General features: G+C 49.2%; 1 protein-coding gene across 2 annotated transcripts in view; it reads left to right on the plus strand.

The window, feature by feature from the left end:
- Positions 1-18,364, plus strand: part of DPYSL5 (dihydropyrimidinase like 5) — a 32,781-nt gene extending 14,417 nt beyond the window's left edge. Inside the window, exons 2-12 of one of the 2 annotated variants that reach the window (XM_056852373.1) lie at positions 2,419-2,577; positions 3,513-3,692; positions 4,690-4,758; positions 5,596-5,640; positions 5,979-6,054; positions 6,651-6,807; positions 8,510-8,651; positions 10,108-10,250; positions 12,505-12,712; positions 15,052-15,220; positions 17,777-18,364. In XM_056852373.1, coding sequence (XP_056708351.1) covers positions 2,419-2,577; positions 3,513-3,692; positions 4,690-4,758; positions 5,596-5,640; positions 5,979-6,054; positions 6,651-6,807; positions 8,510-8,651; positions 10,108-10,250; positions 12,505-12,712; positions 15,052-15,220; positions 17,777-17,862 — 1,434 coding nt within the window. In that variant the 3' untranslated portion in view covers positions 17,863-18,364. The remainder of the gene's footprint in view (positions 1-2,418; positions 2,578-3,512; positions 3,693-4,689; positions 4,759-5,595; positions 5,641-5,978; positions 6,055-6,650; positions 6,808-8,509; positions 8,652-10,107; positions 10,251-12,504; positions 12,713-15,051; positions 15,221-17,776) is intronic. The other variant, XM_056852374.1, reaches the window with a different exon arrangement.
- Positions 18,365-18,827: the final 463 nt, after the last annotated feature.

The following is an 18,827-nucleotide window of genomic DNA, read 5'->3' on the forward strand; positions in this document are numbered from 1 at the left end:
ATTTGTTTGTATTTAAGAAGTCATCAGGTTGAAGCAGCTGAATTGGTGTCAGTAACCCTAGACAGAGGCAGGGGCTTTGACTTACGTCACTTTTATTTTGACCTGGGAGATCCAGCAAAAATGGTAGCAGGATTCACAGTTCCACAGAGAAATGTAATCAGACTGTGACTGGCCCAAGTTGGACAGGAGGATTCAACAATAGGAACATCCTGCAAGTCTTTACTTCTTCAGACCTTTTGTCTCAGGATAGCAATAACCAGAGAATTTACAAAGCTGCCTTATGCTTAGTCAGGCCAAAGTTTCCCCTATATGGTTGCCAGGTCCCTCTTTGCCACCAGCAGGTTTTGGGGGTGGAGCCTGAGGAGGGTGGGGTTTGGGGAGGGGAGGGACTTCAATGCCATAGAGTCCAATTACCAAAGCGGCCATTTTCTCCAGGCGAACTAATCTCTATCAGCTGGAGATCAGTTGTAACAGCAGGAGATCTCCAGCTATTACCTGGAGGTTGGCAACCCTATTCCCCTAGCTCCTTTAAAAATAACAGTAAAAAAGGGGGGAGTCATGGGCCACCCTTTCCATTGTTGCCCTTTGTCGTAGACAGCAGAAACCATAAACACAGCAGGTGCAGTAAACCTTGAAAATGGAAATGAACCAAAATGGGTTGGATCCCACAGAGCTGTTCTAATGGTGGTGGTTTCCCCCCACCCCGGCAAAAGGAGATACCCCAGTACAAGTTCTTGTGCAGGGGAAAGCTCCTTGTGCCAAGGATAAGTGCTACCAATAGTGGAATGGATCTACAGGATCTAACCTACTGTTTTTAAAACCCTCCGGTGTCTCATTCAGGGCCATAAATTCTATAGATTAACTGTGTTGCCTGGAAAAGTTAACTGGTACTATTAAATCACAACATAATCCCAAAATGGAACTGAGAGCGTATCCCATTCCCTTTGTTGGCACTGGTAACTGATGGGCTTCATAGATTTGGAGGCAACCAGAAGTGAGTGATGGGAACAATAATGCTTGGAAGGAGGGGATGGTAGAGTTTAGGATTAATATTTAGCAAGGGAAATATTTCCATCAGTCAATGCTGAGAACATCCCCCAGGCTGAATGCAGGATTTATGGATATATTACGGTGCCATCCTAGAGAGTTATATCCTTCTAAGCTCATTAACTTCAATAAACGTAGAAGGGTGTAACTCTGCTTAGGATGTCCGTGTTAATATAGCATATTACATTTTTAATAGAACTCTTGCTTTATATAGCTCTGGGCAGCGTAAATAGTCTCTTGCCTAGAGTTGAAACATTTCTGCAAATTTTGAAGCTGGGGGTGGGGCCACTCCTGGAAATCTGGGGGGAACTGAAATCTATGCAATACTCATTTTCTTATCAAACCTGAACTTATTTTACTGCTTTAGCATAAAATGCATCATTTATAATTCAGTTAGCATATGAAATGGTACTATTTGGCATATTCGTTTAATTTAAAATAATAAATGCCTTAGTTTTCTACAAGCAAAATAGCAAATATACACAATAATAGACAATGAAAGAGATGTAAAGCTGCACCCTGTGATTCACCTTAGCACACATATCTTAGTTTTTGCTCTCTGAGAGGGAGCAAAAAAATAAAAGTTGAAAATAGAAAACACATATTTTGTAGTAAAAAAAAACTAGTCTTGTACTGTCTGAATAGGGCTAGCAGAACATCTGGATGCCGAATTAAACTTTATAACATTGAAAACAAATAATTATTCAGTAGTATATTGTAAACATTATAATATATTCATTGTGGACAAGTCACAATTAATAAGACTATGCTTGAAAGTATGTTGTATATCTATACAAGAATCATTCTTTAATGTTGTAGGTTGGCTTATATAAACTCTTCATATTGGACATCCTGAGCGTGTAAAACTTTGCCTTAAAAAGCATTTCACTCATTCTCCACAGTGCAGAAACAGGAACTGGAGAGGCCTTCCTTACCACACCATTGAGCTGTTTTCTGCAGGGCTTCTGTTTCTGTTTCTTTCCGGTGTGCCTCCCATGTAATTCCCGAATACCCCCCCATATTGCCCTAAGAAAGGCATGGCAGCCCCTCACCCAAGGTCATGCATGACAGTGTGCAAGGAGAAAACAGAAGGCTCTTGGGACTTCTTTTTGCACAGTCCAGTCGAAATGGTTTGTCTCTTGGAAGCTTCTGATGCCACCCTCTGGCCCTGGGTTCTGATTGCCTGGACAGTGTCCCTGAGCATGTGTAGAGAGAGTGCCAACCTCTCCTTGCTATCAGCATGACCAAGCCCCTCTTTTCTGGGACTGGCGGTTGGGGCTTGCAGGCATGCTGGTCCTCAGTGCGCACCTTGGATCCGCATGGGGCTTCCTGCCGCCCTCTCTTCTCAAGGTTCTTCCATTTTTTCTACAGGCTGCCCTGGTGGGGGGCACAACCATGGTGATTGGACACGTGCTTCCAGATAAGGACACTTCCCTGCTGGATGCTTATGAAAAGTGCCGCAGCCTGGCTGACCCCAAGGTGTGCTGTGACTATGCCCTGCACATGGGCATCACCTGGTGGGCACCCAAGGTAAGGGGGATGAGGCAGGTAAAGGAGGGTGGCTTCCATGGCACCTGGCACATCCAGCAATTTTGCCTTCCACGTGCCCCAGACTGTTCATCATTACTATGAACCTGCAGGTCTCCTCCTGACTACTCACTTCAGTTGGGCCTCAGTCTAGTTATGCCCTTTATAGCACATTGAGATCAGGACTGTGTGTTAAGGGCACCTGTCATCACACAGCATCTCAGGGGAGGGGCTGTGGATCATTGCTTTGCATGCAGAAAGTCCCAGCATCTCCAGTTGAAAGGATACCTTGGAGACCTTGGAGAGGGCTAGTCTGAACAGACAATACTGAGCTTGATGGATCAATGGTCTTACTTGGTTAATGGCATCATCACGTGTTCATGTGTTGACATTGCAACCTCGGGGCCAAAACAGATGAGAAGCTATATATCCAGAGTGCCCAGTGTTGTTTTTAATTCAATTTCCAGGCACTCTGGGGCCTGATATGGATGAGGACCATGGTGTGAAGTTACAGTGGGTTCAGTATTTTTCTCCACTCTGTTTTCTCAATCTGAAATTGCCCTGGGGAGTCACTACTTGCCTTGAAGAAAACTTATAAGCAACGATACAGAGTCATGAATTTTTTACCCTGCTAGGGCAAATAGTGGCTCCTTGGGGCCGTTGGAGTGAAGAAGTGGGGTCCCAGTGCCCCGGCTGAGCTCTCAGGATCTAGCCTGTAAAGTTATTGTGGAGAGGCTGAGGTTGGGGGAAACACCTTCACTTATTTATATGGCCTTTTGGGTTGAGGGGATTGTCTTCGGAGTTTCAAAGGCATGGCATATACCTGCTGTTGCTGTCTTTGTGTGTGTTTATGTAGGGGAAGGGGACATGTTTAAATCTGGTCTGCATTAATGTCGTGGACAAGGGGATAATTGAGGTCTCCCCTCCCTGCACCACAGGTGAAATCGGAGATGGAGACACTGGTGCGAGAAAAGGGTGTCAACTCCTTCCAGATGTTCATGACCTACAAGGATCTGTACATGCTGCGGGACAGTGAACTTTACCAGGTCTTCTGTGCCTGCAAGGACATTGGGGCCATTGCCCGTGTCCATGCTGAGAATGGAGAGCTGGTCGCAGAGGTGAGCTGCTCGAGGCGGGGAGGGGGTGTGGAAAGGCAAAGCAGGGTGCGCTTGCAGATCCCAGGGCCTAGCAGTGCTATTGCACTTGTCTGTTGGAGGGAAGAGGTCAGCTTTTGGAGCCTTGTTCCCTGGAGGGCAGAGGTTTTGCCAGTATCATAAAGCTGGTCCACCCCTTCTTGCTTGCGTCCCCAAGACACAAGATGCTTGGAGAGAAGATAGCATTTCCTCCTGGCTTGCACACACATTTTCCACCTGAATAGATAGATGTTAGGCCAGTATCCCCCACAGATTCTCACTTAATCTGTGCCAGTGGCAGCTGGACTCCTCCAGCTCCATGACCCATTTCCCCTTGTTGTCACCTACAGTGGGGCTGCCAGGATCCTTTCATTCCATGGGGGATGGCAAGATGGGGGTGGAGGGACAGAGGGCACTCCTTGTTCACTTGGCTCTGATTGGGTTCAGAATACAAACTGCCCCCCTTCTTCAGGCACTGCCCCTTCCTTAGCACTATCAAGGGCTTGTGCCCATTATGGTCTGAATGCATCTCAGTGTCTCATGAGATTCTTGCCTCCGCGTCTCCTTGGCACAGACATGGATGCCATGCACTTGGAGATGTTCCTATGGGCACATTTTTTCTGACAGGCGTAAGCATGGAACAGCTCTGGAGCTGATAGCAGCATCTGTGCAAACTCCTTCCAGTCTTCTATTAATCTGGGAGAACTGGCCCTTGTTCTGCACACGAGAATGGTGTTGAATTGGAATCTCCACTTCAACATCAATTATGCACTGAACGTGTGTGTCAGCGGGGGGGGGGGGCACACAATTTTATAATCTTTCTTTTGCCCTTCCAGATTGTGAGTCTTTTAAAGGTATAAATGTTACATATCAGCTGATCTTCACCATAAACCCAAAGTGACAGAGGAGAGAGGAAAAACGCCAGGCCTGCCTACCTTGCCTGCCATAGACTAATAATACACTGTTCTGGTTTCCACTGCAGGGTGCCAGAGAGGTGCTGGACCTGGGCATCACTGGCCCAGAGGGAATCGAGATTAGCCGGCCAGAGGAGGTAAGGGTGGCTCATATTGCAAAGGGAAAAAAACCTTCTTCTTCTGCTCCTGCTAGGAGTTGCCCCTCCTCACCTGTTATTCAGGCATGCTTGGCCTGTCCCAGCTCAGTCCCAGCAGCCAACAGTTATACACGTAATGTGAAGTCCTGCATAATCTCTGGGGAACTGGACATCTTCATGAAGATGAAGGAGGAACTGTCAGGTAGCCAGGTTGACTATTTTCAGGGGAGACAAGGTAGGTGCCCCCTTGTAAAGCCTGTCTTAGCCCTGGCATATGTCTGTCAAAGAAGGCAGCCGTAACTGCAGAATGATGGAAGCACACAGGGAGGTCTGTTGCAGGGATTGCTCTGCATAAGTGTGGGTGGAGATACAAGTTTCTAGCCCTTATGGTTGCTATAACAGCATCTGCAGGCATTGCCTGATGAAATCTCAGGCCCCCACACAAAGCTGCAAAAGGGTTCCACTAGCCATCAAGGGGCACTCCACTCCGTGCTTGGCAGGAGCAGAATAAACAAGGCAAACCTGTGGTGATTTGTTAAAGAACTTGGGCAAGCTTGGTGTACCTGTTTTCCTCCTTAGTACTGAGAATACAGTATTGCCCTCATCAGAGGTTCCCGATTGCAACGCTGACTATCTGTCCAGGCACTTTTGGGCTCTGAACCTGGGAAGGGTCAGGCGCTGCTGGGGCACGTGGGAATTGCAGGGGGGCGAATAAGCAGTGCTTGCCACGCATGAAACACCAATGCATAGAACCCAGCAAAACCACCTCCAGCGCAGCTCCCGGCGGCACGGCTTAGCATTTGTGTCATCTTTCTCTTTCCTCTATGTGTTGTGCAGCTGGAAGCCGAAGCTACGCATCGTGTCATCACCATTGCTAACCGGGTAAGCAACCGATCCCCCGCTCCTTGCCCCAGCAGACCGAAGCATCAGCCCAGCCTCAACCCCTGCACCTGTGCCCCTGCACCTGTCCATCACCTTTCTTTCAACAGGGGATTGAGAATGTATCTGGTGGGGTTCCCCTTTCCAGTCTCGGGTGAATGCCTTGGCCTCTGTCTGCCCCTGGGCACCTCAACCCCCCAGTCTCCCTCAGGCTGCTTTCACCCCCAGAACTCCCTGTGAGAGGGCGGGGTCTGATCCCTAGCAGAGTCATCCCTACACCACTGGGGGCTGGCTGCCCCATAGCCCAGCCTGACGCCTTTGCATATCTCCTCCTTTGGCAGACTCACTGCCCCGTCTACCTTGTCAATGTTTCCAGCATGTCGGCTGGGGATGTCATAGCCACAGCCAAGATGCAAGGTAAGAACCCCTGTTCCCTGGCTTCAGAGTGGGAGTAATCTTTTCTGGAGCCAGTGTAAAATGTCAGTTTTTATACTCAGTTCCCGGCCCAGTAGGGCACCACCCTGGCCCTATTAAAGTGGTGTGTTTTTTTTTGGTAAGGTTGCTTCCTTTCGAATGGTCCATAATTCCCACACATTGCAAGGAAGGAGGCAGGAATGGCTGGTTCCTCTTAGATCTGGCTGCCCAGCAATTTCTCCTCTCTGCTCATAGAACCATAGAGTTGCAAGGGACCACCAGGGTCATCTCGTCCAACCCCCTGCACAATGCAAGAAATTGAAAGCGGTTGGTTCTGGGAGACTAGCTACCTGGTGTCTTCCGTCTGATATGTTGACCCCGACACTCTGTGTGGAGCTTCTAGTATACTTCTGCAATAATAGGTCAGGCTCTCACTGACACTTAAAGAACCACACTTGCACCTGGGTTAAAGGCCCACATCCGCCATGGATTTAGTATTTGGCCTTGGGTGAATCCTGTAGTACATACAGTTCAATAGAGGGACTGAGGGATGGAATACCCCGGCAAAGCCTGAGGCTCCTCCTCTCTCTTCCTTGCAGGGAAGGTTGTGTATGCAGAGACCACCACGGCGCACACCACGCTGACAGGCTTGCACTACTATCATCAGGACTGGTCACACGCAGCGGCCTACGTGACTGTGCCGCCCTTGCGGCTGGACACCAACACCTCCACCTACCTCATGAGCTTGCTTGCCAAGTAAGGGAGCTTTTGGGGGCTCAGCCTTGACAATGCCCTGAACTGTGTTCCGAGTCCTAAGCCCTGAGTGCAGCCCCAACCCAGGGAGGACAGGAAATGCCCTTGTGGTAGGGAAGGCCTGTGGAGACCAAGGACAGTCACCACAGCAAAAGAGGGGGGGGGGAAACAAATCTGGCATCATGGGCTGGGAATGGAGAATTTCATGAACACATGAAGCTGCCTTCTACTGAATCAGACCCTTGGTCCATCAAAGTCAGTATTGTCTACTCAGATCGGCAGCGGTTCTCCAGGATCTCAGGCTGAGGTCTTTCACCTACTTGCCTCGTCCTTTTAACTGGAGATGCCAGGGATTGAACCTGGGACCTTCTGCATGCCAAGCAGATGCTCTACCACTGAGCTACAGCAGTATAAGGCAGTATAAGCAGATGCTCTACCACTGAGCTACAGCAGTATAAGGCAGTATAAGCTGCCTTATACTGAATCAGAATGTTGGTCCATCAGGGTCCATATTGTCTACTCAAACTGGCAGCAGCTCTTCAGGAGGTCTTTCACATTACCTCCAGGTCTTTTTTAATTTAGAATTTTATTAAATTTATTATTAACAAAATTACAGAAAAGCTATAAACAAGATGGGGGGAAAAAGGAAAAGGAAATTAAAAAATTATCTTTTGGGTTTTATGAACAGAAAAAAATATGGATGTTTGTTTTTATATATTATTTCTGCAGCAAGAATATTATATGCACAAAAATGGAAAAATCCAGCTATACCTACAATAGAAGAATGGCTTGTTAAGATGTTGGAATTAGCAGAAATGGCCAAATTGACTGCTTTGATTAGAGAAAATAACTTATTTAAGTTTGTAGAAAATTGGTAACCCTTTACTTTTTGCGTAATATGGAAAAAAATGAATTGATGATTTGTGGGTTTGGAGATTAGAAGAATAAGAATTTAGGCATGATAGAGAAAAGCTTGATTTTTAGTTGTAGGAATATTTTTTAAAAAATATATATTTGTAGCTAGAGAACAAGTAGCAATTCTTATTAGATTTTGATTAGATTTATATTCGATACAAACGAAAATGGAAGTATCCTTTTGTTTGTTTGTAGTTATATACACACACACACACACACACACACCTCCAGGAGGTCTTTCATATTACCTACTACCTGATCCTTAACTGGAGATGCTGGGGATTAGACCTGGGGCTATTTGTCTTCTTGTTGGCTTTAATAATGTTTTTTATTACATCTAGAATTGCTGGCTTCCTTTTTATTCCTTGTAGCATGGGTCCTATGAACAAGTGCCAAAAGTGCTAGATAGTCTCTGCCATTCATTTTCTGCTAAAACTCCCATTTGCACAAGAGGAAACGCACTCTGTGGCAGAGCCTATCTAGCAGGCATGGTATCTTTCTGCTTGATTCTGGTGTTTTTTGTTTGTTTGTACTGGATGCGGTATAATTTTATAATAGTACTACATTGTTTTATGTCTGTTGTAATCTACCTTGGGGATCCAGATTAGGATAGAAGCGTAAGATGGGAACACTTTTAATAAATCAATAAGTAAATAAACAAGAGTGGTTGACTCTGTGTGGAGAGGCAGAGGACCATCCTTTTTGCAGATGCGTGATAGCATTGAGAGTGGGCATTAGGATGGGCTCACCTCTCCCCCCCCTTACCGCCTCTCCCCTGCTTCTCCCCTAGTGACACCTTGAACATAGTGGCTTCTGATCACCGGCCGTTCACCACCAAGCAGAAGGCCATGGGCAAGGAAGACTTCACCAAGATCCCCCATGGAGTCAGTGGGGTTCAGGACCGTATGGCTGTCATCTGGGAACGTGGCGTGGTAGGTGGCAGGCATGGGTTGGACCTTTCCAGAGGGAAGCCTTTCCCCCTACTCTTTGCAGTGGGTGCATGGAGGCAGTTCTGAGCAGAGGAGATCTGAGGAACTTGGTATCCTAAATCACTGTCACCCATTTAAGTTGTGGGTTGAACCAGCCATGCTTTGCCTAGCCTCCACAGCAGCTATAACTTTCCCCATATTTCAGCTACTGATAGGGACATCTAGCACCCCAGTACTGGCCACCAGATACAAATCCAGGCATAATATCCTAATGACGCATGGCAGCTAGGGCTGGGAAGTGGAATTGACACTTAGAGGTCCAGTGATGATTGTGTGTGTATGTGGGGTTACGGTGTGTTTAGCGATACAACCTTAGTTCAGTGTCCACAACCCTGGCCTCCATCTACAGCAAGGTGCAACATGTTAGTCCCCCAAATCAGTACCGAGACTTGACTGTCCTTGATCAACCACAACTCACCTCCAGTGTTCTGAGTTCTTATTTTCCAACATAGTAATGCCTGGTGCTTCTACACCATTGTCCCCGCCCAGGCCAACCATACCTGCTTCCACGAGCAGATCTCTGCTCTTCCACCGCTACCTGAGCGCTTGGGAATCGATGCTTCCAAATCCATCCCTTCTTCCGTGGCCCTTTTAGTGGTGACTCCTCCCTTCCTTTGGCTGCTCTTTCAAGGCAGTCTCTGAGTGTCCCATACAAGGGGCTGCATAGAGCAAGGGAAATGAAACCCATATAGTACAACCAAGGCTACAGCAAGGGGAACCTCCTACCACAGGCATCTGCCCAGGTGTTTGTAACTCCGTTCAAAGGACAATGAGACTAGCAGGAAATAGCAACAAGGGTGCCTTCAGTGGTGGGGGGGATTGTAGCCAGGTAACAGGCTGTGTATGGAGGGAAGGCAGCATGGAATAGCCAAATCTTATCAGATCTCAGAAGCTAAGCAGGGTCAGCCCTGGTTAGTATTAGGATGGGAGACCACCAAGGAACACCAGGGTTGCTGTGCAGAGGAAGGCACTGGCAAACCACTTCTGTTAGTCTGTTGCCTTGAAAACCCCATAAGGGGTCACCATAAGTCGGCTGGGACTTGATGGCACTTTACACACACAATGGGCTGTGTTGGGGAGGAAAGGCAGCATGGAATAGCCCAATCTTGTCAGATTTCAGAAACTAAGCATGGTTGGTACTTGGAAGGGAGCCCTCCAAGGAAGACTCTGCAGAGGAAGGCAACGGCAAACCCACTCTGCTTCTCACTTGCCTTGAAAGCCCTTTTTCAGGGGTCACCATAAGTCAGCTGCGACTTGATGGCACTTTACACACACAATGGGCTGGGTTATGCATGCCTCACCCCACTTCCATAATCCAAGTGAAGACCAGAGTTCCCTTGTTAGCCCCGCTGTTGCTGGGAGATTATTCAGTCAGCCTCTCTTCATGTGCCCATTGCAGGTGGGGGGCAAGATGGACGAGAACCGTTTTGTTGCCATCACCAGCTCTAATGCCGCCAAGATCCACAACTTGTACCCTCGCAAGGGCCGCATCATCCCTGGAGCGGACGCTGATGTGGTTGTGTGGGACCCTGAAGCCACAAAGTAGGCACCTGGGTCATGGGGTGATGGAACAGTCAAGAGGCCAAACTCATGTTGTTGTTATGTGTAGTGGGTGGGGGGGGGCACTAAATAGTCTGTAAGCATGTGCCACTGCAGCATTGGTGAAGCTAAGGATGGGAGACTCACTTGAGAGTCTACAACATGTTACGCAGTGCTTTCTCAAGGAAGGGATGTTAATAATTGAACAAATCCTATATAACCATCACTGTCACCACACGGGGGTGCAAAGAGCATCACATTTACAAGAACATTCTGTACACAGTCACTGAAATACTCTGTGGTTCTTCAGAAAGTCATACAATGAAAGAGGTGCTTTAAATTCACCAGACTTCCAAGTTCTCTTTTGAGTTAGTTTGCTAGATTTACGAAAGTAGATCGTGTTTAACATAAGAAGAGCCCTGCTGGATCAGAGACTAGTGGCCCATCTAGTCCAGCATCCTGTTTCACACAGTGGCCGACCTGTTATCCTGGAGCGCCAATAACAGGGCATACAGGCCAAGGCCTTCATCCTAGCACTGGTATTCAGAGGTTTCCTAACTCTATATGGTTCCCTTTAGTCAGCATGGCTGGTAACCATGAATCTGTCTTAACCCCCCTTTAAATTCATCTAATGCTCATGGCCATCGCTATATCCACTGGCAGTGAATTCACAAATTAATCACTTGTTGAGTAAAGAAGTACCTGTTCTCTTTTTGGGGTATGGGAGAGGATAGCTCCCTCTTCCTTACTGGCCAAATAATAGCTTCAGACTTATCTTTCTGCATCTTTCTCCAAGATGCTCTAGATGTTGCAAACACAGCACAAACCTTGTTTGAATAAGGGGATTTTTCTTTATTGGGGATTTATTGCATCACAAGCCTTTTGTATTGAAAATATGAAACAGCTTTATACAGAAAGAAACCACTGATTCATCTATCTCAGTGCTATCTACTCTGATTGGCAACAGCTCTCTTTGACAGGGGTGTCAAACATAAGGCTTGCAGGCTGGATCCAGCCCCTTGCGAGCTCTTATCCGGCCTGCAAGCCAGCCACCTCCCCACACTCTAAATCTCGGCTGGCAAGGCACAGCCTGGCCTGACCAAGTGACATTTATGTCATATCTGGCCTTCGTAACAATTGAGTTTGACACCCCTGCTCTAGGATCTCTCTCTCTCTCTCTCTCTCTCTCTCTCTCACACACACACACACACACACACACACACACACAGCTAGAAGTCTTTCCCGGCTTTGCTGACTGAGATCCTTCTAGCTGGAGTTGCCAGGGACTGAAATGTAAATCATGCACTCGACCACTTGAGCCCGTGGCCTTTCTGTGATTGAGTAGCCTCTCCTTTTAAGGACCTTCACTTATCCCTTGAACTTTCTGGGCTTATGAATTTCAAAGGGGAAGTTCAGAGAGAAAACGTAGAAGAGATGTGCAAAGTTAAGGACCCTCAAGGATTGTTCCAGGGAACCTAGTAGGAGAGGTTCGTACTCTTTGCTTGGACCTTGTCCAGCCTTCCTTTGACTTGCCTGCTAATTGTTAACCATTAAAAATGAGAAAAAGAATTGGTTTTTATATGCTGACTTTCTTAAGGAAGAATCGAACCAGCTTACAATTTCCTTCCCTTCCCCTCCCCATAACAGACACCCTGTGAGGTAGGTGAGCTGAGAGAGCTCTAAGAGAGCTATGACTAGCCCAAGGTCACCCAGCTGGCTTCATGTGTAGGAGGGGGAAACCAACCTGATTCACCAGATTAGAGTCCGCCGTTCATGTGGAGGAGTGGGGAATCAAACCCGGTTCTCCAGATTAGAGTCCACCACTCCAAAACCACCTCTCTTAACCACCACACCACGCTGGAGAATATTACACTCATGCTTTGAATTCCTTGGGTGGAAATGTAAGCTCCCTTAGAATCATAGCTCATACACCTGGGAGGGACTAGAGAACCAACATCCTGCCACAAAGGGAATAGATGTAACCATGGCTGCCAGTAGGAGGGGCAGAGAGACAAAATTCCTGGGGCCTAGGAAGCCAGGCAAGGGGTAACTGGTGGGTAGCTATACATTCATTTGTTTTTTGCTGAGAGGTGGGGAAGGGTTGGGGGCTTCATCTGTTAGTGGTGTCCATCCACCTGTTGTCGTTTGCAAAAAACACATTCGATCTGTGCACTGTGGGCTGCAGAGTCATCCCCAGCTCCCAGCGAAGCCTTCTGCCTCCTCCACCTCCTCTCCAGTTCTCCCTGTTCTTCTGCAGGACCATCTCAGCCAGCACCCAAGTCCAAGGTGGTGATGTGAATTTGTATGAGAACATGCGCTGCCATGGGGTACCGCTGGTGACCATCAGCCGGGGACGAGTGGTCTATGAGAACGGCGTTTTCATGTGCGCAGAGGGTACCGGAAAGTTCTTCCCACTCCGCTCCTTCCCAGATTCTGTGTACAAGAAACTGGTGCAGCGGGAAAAGGTACGGCAGGGAGGCTGAGGGCCAGGAAGGGAGCTCTCTGCACAGTGAGCCAGGGCATAGCTTGGAGGGAGAGGGTGGATGAAGCTAGTAGAGCACAGTGGCTCAGAGCCTAAGCATAGAAGTCCCGTTCTGAAATGGAGAACTTGTTGATGGTGGCAGATCATCACCTCTTGGCCTCAGCTCTGCATCTGCAATACAAGGGGATGCCCACGTTTAGGATTGTTGCCAGGATCCCACTGAGATTGTATATGTGGAACCCTTTGAACATAATTCAAGTGCTGAGGATTATATGACGGTGCCCCATGTGACTGTCAAGGGAGGGGGAAGCTAAAAGGTGTGTTTTTGGGGGAAGGGAAGCCCAAGCAGTGATTATTAAATTCCACAACTGGAAGGAAAAAGTGCTATGAATTTAAAGGCATAACTATAGAAGAGAGAACTGCTCATAGAAGCCAGGATAAAAGGGGATGGTGGGCAGGTAGAGTGCAGAGAGCCAAGCACGTTTACAAGGCTCTGTATGTCCCACATGTTTGTGTTTTCGATACGAGTGCAGAAATTAGCATCAGGAGGTATGTTGCTTTTTGAAAAGTAAATGCAAGGATTGAGCCAAGCCCAGACTTGGTATGGTTAGCAAGGCTTGCTAGGATTGGGGGGGGGGGGAACAGAGGAGCATTATTTTCTCCCCCTTCCTACAACTCCTCTTCATTACCACCACAGAAAAGGTAAGAGGTCTGGCCAGGAGGGAAGGAGCACACCCCCCTAGCCTGGTGCTCAACGTTTGTGTGAAGGAGGCAAGGAAGCATTAGAGCCTGCAGCTTTGTAAATGGATAAAGACCTCAGTGCCCCGGAAAAATATCCATTTCCATTTTAAATGGAAAAACTGCCTGGAGAGGCTTGAAAGTGTTTGGGCAGCACCTGATGAAATCTCAGGGTTCCTTCACCTAGTGTCTGTAGTAAGCCTGTTCCCAACACAGTTCAGAATGCCGGGCCGTGCAGTCCTGCAAAGAAATCCCTGGGAGTGACACTGCATAAGATTGGATTGAAGAAAACACAACTGGGTGTGTGTGTGTTGTGCAGACAGGAGCAGGTTTTGTAACGGAGCCTGCCGCCCCCAAAGGAGCTCTTGAGTGCTTTCATCCCTAGGGGGAAATGCAAAACAATGCACTTTGGGGAAGGGGAGAGCACAGGTGAAAGAAAATACTGAGGGACACTGGTGGGCCAGCAGGGAGAAGCGATCTGACCAGTAGACAGAAAGTGGGAACCAGGAGATGCAGCCAGGGGGAGCTAGCACCAGAAGGACGCAGAAGTGGGAGGGAGATAAAGACTGCCAGAGGAATAGGCTTGGAGGAGGGGGGTGAAATAGCAGCACTTGGAGTAGACAGAGATGGAGAAAGGAACTGACACCCCCACCATTTACCCCAGCCACACGGCCTGCCTGTGAAATTCTACAGGCCCTAGTTGGTAAGGTTGAGGGTTTTTGTGGGGAGGAGATTCTCAGTTGATTGTGCAGGGATGGGTTAGGGTTGCCAACCTCCAGATGCTAGCTGGAGATCTCCTGCTATTACAACTCGTCTCCAGCTGATAGAGATCGGTTCATCTGGAGAAAATGGCCACTTTGGCAATTGGACTCGATGGCATTGAAGTCCCTCCCCTCCCCAAATCCCACCCTCCTCAGGCTCCGCCCCCAAAACCTCCTGTCGGTGGCGAAGAGGGACCTGGCAACTCGAGGATGGGTGGGGAAAGAGGTGGGTATTGATGCCTAGGTTTGAGTTACAGCTTTGTAGTATCTTAAATCACGCCCAGAGAGAGAGATGGATTTACTTCAGCAGACCTGCTCCACTCAGGCCTGGGGAGGGGGGACTAGCTGCCCTCTTCAGGTGTAATGGTCTTATGTCCCCCATTTCAGATGGCAATGTATACTTCAGACACAGAACTACAGCCTGCTTATTTTGAGGAGGGGGGGTGAGATTGTGTTCTGTGGTTCTGGACTTCTGCCCCAAAGTCCAGTCTTGACTGGATGTCATCCTTTGCAGAGAGCGAGTTACAGGATTCCGATCCCATCGTTATGAAAAGACAAGCAAGCCTGACCCTCCCCTCCCCTCCCCAACTAACCCTGCTGCTAAGGCAATGACTGTGCCCCACTTGAGAGGACGGGCCCAATTACACACATTCCCCTTAGCCCCACCGAAATGGTCAGGGAGTGCCAGCGAGGCTTTTGGTGGAAGCAGGTAGCTTTCCCCATTCCCCCCCCCCCCAGGGGATGCGGGTTCTCACAGGTAGCCTTTTTTCAGGGGTGGGGTTCTGACGGTTGTCTTTTATTTTGTGTATTTTTTTTAAATTAGAGTTTAAAGCTTAAGGGCGTGGACCGCACCCCGTACCTGGGGGACGTGGCTGTGGTTGTGCACGCTGGGAAAAAAGAGACGGGGACGCCACTTGCAGACACCCCCACCCGACCTGCCACAAGACACGGGGGCATGAGGGACCTCCACGAGTCCGGCTTCAGCCTGTCCGGTAAGAGCGGGGCTGGAGCGGGTCCTGTGGGGAGGACCCCAGGGAGTGGGTGACCCTGTCCCACCCAGTGATCCTCAGGCACCTAAATCACAAACCTGATGCTCTGTCCGTCACAATCACCCCCTCCCCAGCCCATTCCTCTGCCTCAAGTACTCTCAGCCCCCCTTTCCCCCGTATCCTGGAGGGCATCATTTTGTATCCTTGCTCACAGGACAGCTGGGAGGGACTGACTGATTTTTGCGCACCCTAATTATTGGACCACATTTCTCTGCAAGGGCTGCATCGTGGCTCCCGATTCCTTTGCCCCTCCTCTAACCCAGCAGCTCTTCTCCTTACTCCACTCTGCTTGCTGAGGGCAGTCCCCCCTGCAGCCAGCTAGCCAGGCTGCTTGTGCTGCATGTTCCCCTGGCCTTGCTCCTGTTTCAGTGGCTGTGTGTTGACAAGGGGGGTTTGTGGTTTGTTATGGATGAGGAAGGCACAGTTCTAGCATCGTGCAAAGCAGGATGGGAACAGAGGACAGGAGGCAAAAATGTTTTCCACCTTGGGGGGCTACAGCTAAATGCATCCCTGGGATTCAAACTGGGTGCAAGAGCTGGAGAAATAACCCCAAATGGCCTTTTGGGTTTGTAGTGCAGTTTGCAAGGAGCCCCGTGGCTAGGGTTGCCAGGTGCCCGCTGGTGGCGGGCAAACCCCCGGTAATGTGCCCCTCTGCCCGCCGACCAACTGAGGGCCGGCGGGCAATCGTGCACACACGCGCCGATGCGGCACTTCTGGTTTACAACCGGAAGTGCCATCTCACAAGGAGCCTTAGCCACTCAAACTCTTTAAGAATTTGAAAGGTCTAAGGCTCCTTGCGAGGCGGCACTTCCGGTTGTAAACCAGAAGTGCCGTGTCGGTGCGCGCGCACACAAGATCTGCACAGAAACCTCCCGCCAAAGATGAGTGGGGGCCTGGCAAACCTACACGTGGCACAGAGTAGTAAGCTGCAGTACTGCAGTCCAAGCTCTGCTCACAACCTGAGTTTGATCCCAACGGAAGTTGGTTTCAAGTAGCCAGCTCAAGGTTGTTGTTTTTTTTTAAAAAATTATTGTTTTCTTCATTTCATTAACAATATATAGAAACGTCAATTATTTAAAATCAACAAGATAATAAAAAGTAAATAATTATAGCAATTTAAATATAAAACAAACTCCCCCAGCTCAAGGTTGACTCAGCCTTCCACCCTTCCAAGGTCGGTAAAATGAGTACCCAGCTTGCTGGGGGTAAAGGGAAGACGACTGGGGAAGGCAATGGCAAACCACTCCATAAAACAAAGTCTGCCTAGTAAATGTTGGGGTGTGTCGTCACCCCATGGGTCAGTAATGACCCGGTGCTTGCACAGGGGACTACCTTTACCTTTAATGTACTTTGCAGGAGTGTTCTCCATTATAAAGCAGATATTTCCAGAAAAGCCCTAACCTTATTTTAGCCATAGACTGGGGGAGAGCATATTCTATGTGTAGCATTATCGGTCTAGATGTGTACTTGGGATACGCGTATTGCAAACCTCTTCCAAAGGAAGCATCTGTTCTATGGGGGGCCTGTTCTGTAAAGCTAGAGGCAGTGTCATGTAAAGAATCATGGGGGTTTTATAGGGCAAGGGCTTCTCTTCAGTGAGGAAATGGGAGGCTGGTGGGCTCCTACAGGAATTGGGGGGGTGTTACCTTGGGATGGGTCTCTGTGGAGGTGTGCTGTGTCTGTTGTGTGGGGCTGAGAGCATCTGTTCTATGGAGTTCTGGAGGAAAGATGCTTGCTTTACCCTCTTCATTCATTAATTTGTTTATGTGCCAACCTCATCATAGCTAGCTCTTCATTGAAAACTCAGTTTCTACCCAGACATTAAAAATATAGACTATTGCATTAAAATTCAGGGGAATCCAAGTGAGTGGCCAAAACATTTGAACGGTTTAACCCTGACCTCTGGGCAACATTTCTCCCAAATGGCCTAAGCACTTCGCTGCTGCTAGACCAAAGCTGTCCCATAGAGTTTGCCATCCTGTTTTCAGCAGTGGCCAGCCAGATGCCTCTGGGTGCCTACAAAGCAGCGCATGACAGTAACACCCTTTCCCTGCCCTTTGACCCCAGCATCTGGTAATCCAGAGATACCCTGCCTTTGAACATTGAAAGAGGCGATTAATAATAGCCCCTTTTCTCTTTCTCGATTAATTTGTCTCATTGCTCAGTTGGGGGTACGTGTGGAGCTTGTGAACCCTGCATGCTTTGGCATCCTTCCCTACATCCTTTTTTATCTCCTCCCCCCACCAGCATGCCTTCCCTCCTGTCTCACTCATCTGCACCACTGTTCTCTTCCTGGGGTGCTGAAGATGGGCCTTGTGAGCCCTGGGTACTGCCTCCCCGCTTGGGAAGGTAGGCCATGGAACAGGATATGACCTTGCAACAGCAGCCTTTCTCCTCCCAGCACCTTGTGCAGAGGCAGGACAAAGCAAGATGCAAAATAAAAAAGACCCTAACTAACATGCTTCTGATGCAGCACCCTCCTCCCTTCTCTCGCTGCAGGTTCTCAAATCGATGACCATGTTCCAAAGCGAGCTTCGGCCCGGATTCTCGCTCCCCCCGGAGGCAGGTCTAGCGGCATTTGGTAACTGCCCCCCAGACTTGTCCCCCAACTAAGGACGCCATCGCCACCCCCCACTTGCCCGGCTGCCTTCCACACCCTGCGGGCCCGAGGCGGCCACACCTTTCACCGGAGCCAGCGACACCGGCGAGCCCTTCATCATCCCACGCCCAGTGCCACGCGATGCCGATGGGAACGAGGCTGAGAGGACGGGGCCCGCGCCCTGCCCTCCTCACCGCATGGCTGCACTGAAATATAGGGTGATGCACCCACGAAGAGCCTGCCTCTGTTGCTTTGTGAGTGGAGGGTGGGGGCTCCCCCCAGTGCCGCAGCAGTGAGGGAGGGGTCTGGCCTGGGGAGGGGGCAGGGCCGAGGGGGCCTGTCTGTGCTGGTTCCTTTCTGTTTTGCACGTTGGGTTTTTGGATCAGTGACATTTTTTACTTGTTTGTGCATCACGTGGGAAAAAAATACTGAAATAAAGGTACTTTAGTGTGACTAGCAGTAGGATAGAAATGGAGAGGGGGGCGTGGGATGGGCACTGGGTGGGAGGCAAGAGCCACCCCCCCTCACTTCACACAGTTGTCTTTCTGGGCAAGGGGGTTCAGCCCAGCACTACTGGAGGGTGCCTCAGCCGTTTCTCTCCCCCTTGGAGAATAATGTATTGGATTGGGGGGGGGGCTCTGTATCCCCTTGTTTTCATATTCCCAGATGTCTCTCTAGACAGCCAAGTGTTGGCAAAGCCCCTTCTGCAGGCCCACCGGGCAGAAACGAGGCAGTGGCCAGAGCTAGATGGCAGGAGGAGAACTCACATTCCTGTTAGAGGGTGCTGCCTAGTGGTTAGAGTAGGAGGGGGCTGGCAAGCAAGGACCCTGTCCTTCCTCCTGTCTCCCTGTCCGTCCACGCAGACTGATGCAGCAGGACCTTCCACCTCTTCCATCCTCCTCTTCTTTCAAAGGCGGGGGGGGGCAGCGGGCCCTTCTACTTACATCCTTT

This window comes from Euleptes europaea, chromosome 7 (genome assembly GCF_029931775.1).
Source record: "Euleptes europaea isolate rEulEur1 chromosome 7, rEulEur1.hap1, whole genome shotgun sequence".
NCBI classification, from domain to species: domain Eukaryota; kingdom Metazoa; phylum Chordata; class Lepidosauria; order Squamata; family Sphaerodactylidae; genus Euleptes; species Euleptes europaea.